At 37.8% G+C, this 9,708-nt stretch overlaps 1 protein-coding gene and 1 non-coding gene across 2 annotated transcripts; one reads left to right on the forward strand and one right to left on the reverse strand.

Moving 5' to 3' along the window:
- The first annotated feature begins 1,938 nt into the window (after positions 1–1,938).
- Positions 1,939–2,011, forward strand: TRNAK-CUU (transfer RNA lysine (anticodon CUU)). Its single transcript has one exon. It is a non-coding gene; the product is annotated as a tRNA-Lys (tRNA).
- Positions 2,012–4,715: 2,704 nt separating this feature from the next.
- Positions 4,716–9,495, reverse strand: LOC116251332 (probable sodium/metabolite cotransporter BASS3, chloroplastic). Its single transcript, XM_031625533.2, has 5 exons — positions 9,012–9,495; positions 7,288–7,383; positions 6,555–6,861; positions 6,219–6,466; positions 4,716–5,347 (listed from the first exon to the last, which is right to left on the reverse strand). Exons 1-5 carry the CDS (start codon positions 9,398–9,400, stop codon positions 5,089–5,091), a joined length of 1,299 nt encoding a protein of 432 aa, XP_031481393.1. The 5' UTR covers positions 9,401–9,495; the 3' UTR covers positions 4,716–5,088.
- Between the last annotated feature and the right edge of the window lie 213 nt (positions 9,496–9,708).

Here is a 9,708-nt window from a genome sequence, read left to right on the forward strand (position 1 = left end):
ATTCAATGGTTGGGAGTGATCGGGGCAACGCTATGTTGGGGGATATTGTCCGAGGACATAGCATAGCTAGGACTGGCAAGTCAATGAAAGTTTGGTTGTTAGTTTTGGTTTTGTGGTAGCTATTTATATGGACTTAAAAAGGTAGTAGTATGTGTTACTCTCAAATTAAAGGAACTAACCATAAGTTTACCTAATTTGTAAAGTAGCTCTAGACCTTGGGGTTGGGTGCTTAAGTCTTTCACCCAATGGTAAGTTCACTCAGTTTCTAACATAACTCTAGACAGGAGTGGAGCCAAAAAAAATTCGTTAGGAAAGCAGAACTATAGATTTAAAATTTTAATAGGAACTGAAGTCTAATTTTTCAAAATTTTTATATAGATTGAAAATTCCTTTTAGCTGTCCGGATGAATCATATGGTCTTAATTAAATGGTTAGGTAACCCTGAAAAGTCAGTCATCATTCAATAAATAAATAGACATCACTCATTCTTTCTCCCTCCTTCCCTTTTTCCTCCAAGTCCCTTCTTCCTCCCTCTTTCCCTTTTCCTCTTTCCCCTTCGTTTTTCCTCTTTTCCCTTGGTTTCCACTCATTCCAACTTTTTTTCATCAAAGGTTGAAATTTGTTTTCAAAAATATAAATCCAACTGACAAACACAACATACTTTTGGAAAAATAAAATTTTATTTCTCATTTATTAATTTCAAAAATAAATTTCTCGAAACTTTTTTGTTTCCATTTTTCCAGCCATCGAACGGCCCCTTAATTATAATTACAGGTTGAAACCTTGGACATAGATTTTTCACATGGCGTCATGGTTAGTATTTCATAGGTAGATCTAGAGGTGGGCACCAGGCCGGGTACGTTATACCTCCTGGCACGAAAAAACCTGTTTGGGGCGACTAGATGGGGACTCGATTCAGCCCAATAAATTTTAAATATTTTTTCATTTTATTAATAATATTTTTTATTATTAAAAATATATTTTATATTTAAAAATATATTTTATATTTAAAAATATTTTTTTATTGTAACCGAACCGGGCTGGGCTCAACTTATAAGCATCGAGCATCAAGACCTGGCTCAGGTTTCGAACATCCAACCAACCCAAACCTGATCGGGCCAGCCTGATGCCGCAAAACATTCTCTTCGTGACCTTCCTGCGCTGGTTTGAAGCTTGAATTCCTTGAAATTTATGATTCACTTTATCTTTTAACAAGTGATGCCCAATCGTCATCCTGCGACTGCGAGTCGAGACTGTGTTATTATAATTAAAGACCGGACTTCAAAAGGAGAAAAAAACATAGAGAAAAGAAAAAGCAATACTTCTAAAAAGTAACCACTTTTTTGCTAACTTTCTTGGGGAAGACCGATTTTTCATAAAAAAAAAATTCATATACATAAGGCCCTGATGTAACTTAGTTTAACTTAGCTAAAAAAAATAAAATTATTTGCTGTTTTTTCATCAATAATATCGCCCATTATATTGCATGCTTATCCTTCTTCTCTCTTTATTAATTTTTAATATGCCTATTAAAAGAATAAGAACATAATTTAGTGATAGCGTAGGGTAATCAGCTTAGAAAAATAATGAAAACTTTCTTCAGGCCCTTACTAGACAGTTTTCTCAAACAAATTGCGGCCCTCACTAATAAAATTGCCAAAAATGAGTGTCTTAAAATAATGCAGAAAAAGTAAGCCAAAAATAAAGTTTTCCACACAAAAAACAAAGTCCTTGATTAATTTATATAATTTTTTTTTTTTGGTGGGAAACTAAATGGAAAAGAGTAGAGAATGATGTCCAAAAGATTTTCAGCATCCCACTAATCCAACCAAACTACCCTATCCTTCTTGGGTGGGGGTATGGATATTTCAAAGGGAAGCGGCTCAGGTTTGCTTAAATTTTAACATAGAATAAATCATTGAACCTACTTGACAACCAGCCCGTCTAGCTCAGTCGGTAGAGCGCAAGGCTCTTAACCTTGTGGTCGTGGGTTCGAGCCCCACGGTGGGCGTTCTTTTAATCTGCCTTTTTCCTCTCCCGTTCTTTTGTTATCTCCAACGATTGTCAGTGCTAAATTCACGATTGTGGTATAAGCATAAAAGAAGATCAAAATGAAAAGAAATGCCAACAAAATGTATTTTTTTACATTTTACACGTTTTTGTCACATTTTTTAATGTCAAACTGCTTTTTTCTATTTTCTAATTTTTATTTGTTACTTATCTACTTATTTTTTGATGTCATCTTATTAGTTTAACATTATTTTTAAGAATTTTAAAATTTTAAAATTTACCATAATTTTCCTGTTTTTCTCCCATTCTTTTCATGCTAGCTGCATTTATGCGAGGAAGACCTCGAATGTGAAAAATGAGATTTGTGACTATGCCCTAAACTAATACTTTCTTAAATTACATAAAATTTAAGAAACAATGTTGAATTTTATCTTCTAATATTATCCATATACCATTGCTTTTTTAAATTTAATAAGAGTTAACTTATTGGGTCTTTATCGGACTCAATCAGAAATTTTGGGTTGATCTCCATGAACGGAATGCAGTGCAGTCATATGCAAATATATCTTATTTCATGCATTTTGATTATATCAAGAGATACTCTTGAAATTTGGAACAACCCTTCCACTCCTATCAAAGAAATAGATATAACTTCAATAGCAACTTCTGGCCCAGCCTTTCAAATAAGCATGGGCAACGGGCTCGAGTACCCGATGAGTACCCAATACCCGGCTCGGGCTGGCCCAATAATATATCGGGCCAACCCAAATCGGCCAGGTGGGGCCCAATTCGACCTGATTAAAAATATATTTTATACGGGTATTGGGTATTGGGCACATATTTGGGTTTCAGGCGTTGAGCTTACCAGGACTAGACTCTTATCAGGCCAGGCCGAGCTGGCCCGATGCCCAGGTCTACTTTTAGTCGTATGAGAACGTTTAAATCACAACAATGAGCATTGCTTTCTCCAAAGTCCAAGCCCCAAGGATGTTAATGGATCGAATTCCGACCGGATATTTGACTGAACTGCTTCAAAAGAGTTGGATATAGAAAAAAAATAATATTTGATTAAGATATCAGATCGATTTGGATTTATTCAGATTCAATTTTAAACAATTGTCCTATTGGGTTCGGATTCGATCTTAAATGAGTATCCTATATCTAATATCCATACAATTTGGAAATCAGTTCTTAATATATCAGAACGTGGTTCAGATTCAGTTGTATATCTAGTAGTCAGATACAGATTCAGATGTGAAATTAAAAGCCGGATTTGGATTGGATCCCGATTATGAATTTAAAAAACACATTCGGATATGGTATAGATTTTTGTTCAAATGTATTTGGATTCAAGTTCCAATTCAAATTTGTGAACATCCGATAAATTGGACATAGTAAAAGGCACATTCGATTCGAGTATGATCTGTTGACATCTCCATTTGAGAGCACCTCAAGGGTTCTAATTACTGAAGACCATTCGAATTGCAAACACTAATAGTGTTCTCTCTCAAGAACAAAAACTACGATTGTTAAGTTCCAGCCCCAGTAAGAATGAGTCAACTCATCACCTGTGTGTGTTATCCAACATCGTCAAGATAGTTCACAAATAACTCGGACAAGCTCTTAGATTTCAGCGCTATGAGAAAGTGAAACTGGTGGTTAGGGTTGTACAAAGAGTCGAGCCAACTCCAGCTCACTCTGTTAAGCTCTACTCAAGCTTGAGTTACATGAACTCGACTCAATTAAACTCAAGTAAGCTTGTTTGATCTAAGTTATCTTATACATATATATATAGTCTTTCAAACCTAAAACCAAAGAAAGAGATCCAGTCAAATGAAGGGTAGGTAAATGAGTTTAAAAGAGTAGAGCTCGAGCCAAAGCCCGGTCTATCAAATCAAGTTCAAGGCGATCTTGTACAGCTCAAATCGAGCTAGAGCCGAACCATATATGAGTCGAGTCAAACTGACTGAGCTCAAGCTCAACTCTGCTCGTGTACAGCGCTATTGATGGTGACCTTATCTCTATTTTTTTGCTAATCTTCCTAACAACTTTTATGTTAGTAGACAGAAGGTGGCTTTCAGTTGTAAAATTGAAAAGGACACTTTTGTATTCTCATGAGAGCAATCATATTCATAAACTCAAAACGAAGTTAGCAGGAGGTATTTACAGGTTCAGAGCCACCAAATGTTCTATCATCAATTTAATGGCAATGCTTTTTTTAATGAAGTTTTTTTTTTCCCTTCAGAAATGGCTTTTCTTCACAAAATATTGCACAAACCTTGGAAGTTTTGAAACATAAAAAACATATGGGAAAAAAATCACTAGAGAAATCGTTTTCTTAGAAAAATGTAAAGAAACAATCCAAGAAGAAAAAACAAAAAAAAACACATCCTTAAAAATGTGATAAAAACCTCTTTGAACGTATTGGGAAGGTAATGGGCATATCTTAGCATAGTATTCTGGCATTTTCATTTTTGGCTGATATTTTCAAAATATTGCGATATTCTGATGTCATTGGCTGGCATTACAACTGCAATAACAACCAGAAGTTTTTAAAACATTTGAGATATTTGTGATGATGACTACAGAGGTGACAGTTGCCAATCGAACTGAAATCAGAACCTAACAGATGTTTCCATGCTTTTCCTCTCGTTAGATAAGCCAAAGAAACTGCCAGCCATTCAAATTCCCGGTCGAATCTAGCCTTCCATGTAACCCATCACTAATTAACATCAATCAAAGATGATATATCAAATCATCAAGACCAAAGTGTATGTTAATATGCTGTACATTAAATTACACTGAACTGCACCAGCTGAACCTTCTCTGGTATCACAGTCATGGTGTGATCAAAATTCTTGTGGCATTCAAGCATCTAGTTCTCAAATACCATGAGCTGGCTCCTTGCGACTCAAGTATGTGATAGTATAGCTTAGACAGTATATTGCATGTCATATCATGCTCCAAACCTTTCAAGTCTCTATTCACAGTGCACGCAGCACGCTTAACTGTACATGCACTTCCTGAGAGCGTCTGCTTCAAGCTCTCACTTTGTAGCCAAGCTGGTATCCCAGTTCCTCATGAATAGGCTTCAGATCCATGGGAAGTGAAGGTTGAACTGATTTGTGAGACTGCTTGACTTGGTAGGTCAAGGATTCGTAGTCCGCGGCCCCAAAAGGAGGCAAGACAAAGGCCCATGATAGCCATTGCTACTACAGAACAAGCAGCCGGGACTGCATGAGTACCTCCAAGGAACTGGGTAGCAAGGAGGCCGGCCAGAGTGGAGCTTTGCATCCCTGTACATAATGATATGGTCCTGCAGACACTCTCTTTTTGTCTGCCAAAAATACAAGAGAGGAACCATGAATAAGGTGATGTTAACAGCCACAGAGAATTCCCTTCTACAAAATTCAGGAAATACAGGATAGCAGCATTCATGACAAAGCAGTTACAATATGCAGAACCCTGTTATAAGAAGATCATTCAGTGACACCCGTGGACCTCTTGTTCTGTGTTCTTAAAATATGAAGAGCACTACCACAACCAAACAAGTTCATAAACTGCTAAAGTTTCCTTTTAAGGGAAGCACGTTAAAGACACATTGCAAACATTTTTACCTCTGTCCAGATGACTAATTTCTACATCTGGGACCTGGACATCAAAATGGGCATCCAATCGAGTTACCTTTCGAATGGTACCACATTGAGTAGTCCTAACTAGTAATGAACAAAGATTGACTCACTTAATATGCCAACAAACCTTTTCTAGACTTTCACAGATAAGAATCATACAGTCACTCAATATTTGCAATTTTTTTTATATTTGTAGAGGAACTGAATTGTGAAAATGACCAAGCATGAGTTAGTTACTAGCTTCAGAGAAATTTTCAAGAAAGTGCAAGCTTCAATAGCAGAAGAATTGCAATCTGACCCATCGACCACCAACACCCCGACCTGTTCCACATCATACACAAAACAACAATGCAGACAGAAATGGCCTTACTCATTCCAACGCTTAGTCTTATCAACAAAGAATTTTATTTCTTATGGAATGCAATCCAAAGCTACAGGTGCTTCTTTTGCAGGAATGCACATTATGCTTCCACTGTGAATTAACAAAACATGTTATCATCGAATAGCAATAGTCTCACATGTTACATCTAACTGGATTGAAAGAACGAGAGCATCAAAACGAGCAAGCAAAAGTACCTTAAAACAGGAAGTTTAGATATCCAATATCCAATGATGAATGCTGACATATGAAATGCCAAAACTGGTAGAAGTAAGCGAAGACCCTCTCCAGATAATAGCTGATCACGATTAATGGCCAGGGGGCTACCAATACATAGTGAAGTGCAAACCATGGCAAGAAATGGCATAACCGGTCTAATAGCATTTACAAATGCCTTGGCATATGTGTTTAGCAAGAGTCCAAGAGTGACAGGAACCAGCACCACCTAGGGACCACATGTAATACCAAGTTTGAGATTTTCAAGTAACAAGAGCATGCATTTCAGTCATTGTAAAATTGGGAAGTTACTGTACCTGTAATATTGATTTCGACATGGCAAGGCCATCAACTGGAACCACAGACCCTATTAGTAAACCAGTAAGAAGTGGTGTAACGATCACAGAAGATATTGTTGTATAACTGGTCAAAAGAATGCTCAAAGCCACATCCCCTTTTCCTAAATAATTGGCGTAACTTGAGAGTTGTGCACCACCAACACATGCAGTCAAAATGAAACCAGCAGCAAAAATGGGAGGTGCCCCAAAAACTCTAGCGATTAAGAAGCCCAACATTGGTTTGAGCACATACTGTGCCATAAATCCAATAAATAGCGGTAAAGGTCTGAAAACAAGTAAGAAATGCTAACTTTTAGTCAGGAATTCCATGAAAATGGAGTAAAAATCAAGAAAATCAATGTGGAAAGCATTATTCACTGATCAACAGAAAAATAACAAAAGAATGTGACAATATAAAAAGAGTCAGAAGTTCATGTAAATAATGAGCATGAGGGTTTCCTTTTCCAGCTTTCCTTCTTCTTGTCCTTTCTCTTTTTGAACCATTGAAATAATCAAACATGTATACAACTATATTAATGAAGAGGAGATTAAAAAATAAGCTATAAACATTGTACAGAACTTCTTTTCAAGACAAAATATGGGTCTCAATTTTCAGCATCAATCCTCCTGTAGCTCTGAACAAGTATCAGAAAGGAAGAAAGACAGTAATTCAGGAATGAAGAACTTCAATAAGAAAGGAAAAACAGTGCACCTTTGAAATGCCAGAGCGAAATCACTTATGGACAGTTGAACACCAATTGACAGCATAATCCCACCAAGAGCAGGGGCATAGTACTCCTTCGATACCCTAGAAGAAATCATTGGTTACACTTCTAACAATCGTTGGGAACTGAATCCAAATATATTAGAAGGATGGACAGATAGAATTCAATTCCTAACACCAAAATTTTTCCGTATGTTTTCATTTATTCTGATAAATTATATTGAAGACTGAAAACTGCTATTCTCATTTTCTGAAGTCACTATTTGTCGCAATAGCAAATGCCACTTTACATTAACTTCAATTTTTTGTTTCATAAACATGATATGTGGAGCAAAAAAATACTTTTCTTTGTTGAAAAAATGCAACTCAATGCTGCAAAAAGTGACATGATCAGACAAGTAGCTTAGGAGGTCTACACTCTAAGAGTATGGATTCCATCAGGTTTACCCCTGAGTTTGCCCACCAAAATGAATAACAGCAAAATACCAAGTGTTTTTTCTGCCATGAGAAAAATCAATATTATAAACCGGACTGACAGAGTTTCATGCTTTTCAATTTCAAGAAGCAGAACCCAGCCTAGTTTTTGTTTATAAAGGTCATTTTGGAATTTCAGATGCTCAGACAAAAAGGACAAAACATAAAATTAAAGCAAGACAAGCTATTAATAAAAACAACCCCGCATTTAAAAATTGATTGTGGTTCTAACCAGATGTTCTCAGTAAAGATAAAACAAAAATAATCTCTTATCTTTCCTATTGAAAGTGGCCGCAAGATGCTGCAGACTCTGGGGGAAAAAATACACTTGGTTGTAATTTGGTGATCAACCAGAACATCTGCACATGGTCAAGCCAGCTTAAATGAAAAGTTACGGATATAACATGTTTACAAATATTTGAATCTTAACTTTCAAGCAAAACTTCCCATTTGCACTGCCATTTATAACTCCAATAATTACCCATGACAATGTATGTCATTCTTCTCAAAGAATAACGCCTCGAAAAACTATCAGTCATATATCCGAGTCCACACCACAAAAACAGACAGTTAGATCTTGTGATTTCTTTTATAGAAGATTTATCCAGGCTAAATTCGTGATAAAGAATATAATTGTTCTTAATCAATTTTTTGTATGTGAAGATAACTGAGGAAGAACTCAGTAATGATGATAATGACCAACTCATCAAACTTCTTACCAATTATGTCTTTCCCTTGCATATCCCGAAAGAGTAAATAACGTTCAACGCGAGTTCAATAAAGTACTCTGTTTTCAGGCCAACCACCAAAACTGGAACACAGTTAAGAATTCCCCGTTAATTTCAGTGTTGCTCTTCCTCTTTCAGAAACTATACTAGGCTGAAGCCTAAAAATCCGCGATGGCGGAGTTCACAGTCTCCACTCTTTCTACTAATGCAAAGCTATGCTGATTACTCATGAAAACATTCTTTTGCATATAGATTCAGTGGTTACTCCATATCTCCGTCTTCCATTTGCCAGGCAGTGGCCAAGTTGCTATAAATAAATTCAGAAAAGAAAAGTAAAAAAAGAAACTGCGATGCTCTTCAAGATTTCCTTAACAATTAAACAACTCATGTGCGTGTGCGTGTGCGTGAGAGACACACACACAGAGAGAGAGAGAGAAAGAGAGAGTTCCCAAGAACAGAGACTGGAGAAACCAAATACGAAACCAGAAAACAAGGTTTGCGTATTCTCACCAGGAGAAGGTGCCCGGATTGACAAGTGCGGCGGCGGCTGTGGCGGCGACGATGTAGGGGAGCATTCCAGATAGAAGCTTAGACGGGTCCGTCTTCCCTGAGGCCTGCGGACCTACCACCCCAAAAGAAAGGAGGGAGACGTTTCCCTCCCTCCTCTGCCTGCCCACCCTGCCCAAGCATGGAGGAGGGGAACACGCGACGACTCCCCACTCCCCTCCATGAGACCTCCTTTTCCTGCTCCCCGTCTCGAGCTTCAGAGGCGGCAAGCCGGCGCATGTCCTGCTGGAAACAAGGAGACACCCTTTCACGCGACGAAGCCCTTCGTCCCTGTACCCGCTCGCATTCAGTGGCCGGGCCAAGCATGACGAGGAAGAAGCCATGGCGGCCATCCGGAGAGAAAGAGAGAGAGAGAGAAAGAGAGAGAGAGAGAGAGAGAGAGAAGGGAGTGGCTCCGAAGGGAACGACGATGCTCTATCACTTCCACTGGTCTGGCTTCAACGCTTCAAGCACAGTACTTAACTTTTGTACTTTTTCCCGTCTGTCCCTCGAACATTATCTAATTGCTGAAAGGCTGTTTCATCTTAAGGGAATTGTCGCTTTTGTAACTTGTTTCGTACGACAAGTGGCCGCCAGGTCATCGGCCGTGCAAATAAACTTTCTTATGGAGCTCTGCCGTTTTCCAGGAAGAACTTCATGG

The sequence above is a fragment of the Nymphaea colorata genome, chromosome 3 (assembly GCF_008831285.2).
Source record: "Nymphaea colorata isolate Beijing-Zhang1983 chromosome 3, ASM883128v2, whole genome shotgun sequence".
Taxonomy (NCBI): Eukaryota; Viridiplantae; Streptophyta; class Magnoliopsida; order Nymphaeales; family Nymphaeaceae; genus Nymphaea; species Nymphaea colorata.

Coding starts and splice junctions, on each gene's coding strand:
- LOC116251332 (XM_031625533.2), bottom strand. CDS start 9,400: ATGGCCGCCATGGCTTCTTCCTCGTCATGCTTGGCCCGGCCACTGAAT. Junction 7,384..9,011: donor AATCCGGGCACCTTCTCCTG/GTGAGAATACGC, acceptor GATTTCTTCTAG/GGTATCGAAGGAGTACTATG. Junction 5,348..6,218: donor TCTAAACTTCCTGTTTTAAG/GTACTTTTGCTT, acceptor TATTTTTGGCAG/ACAAAAAGAGAGTGTCTGCA.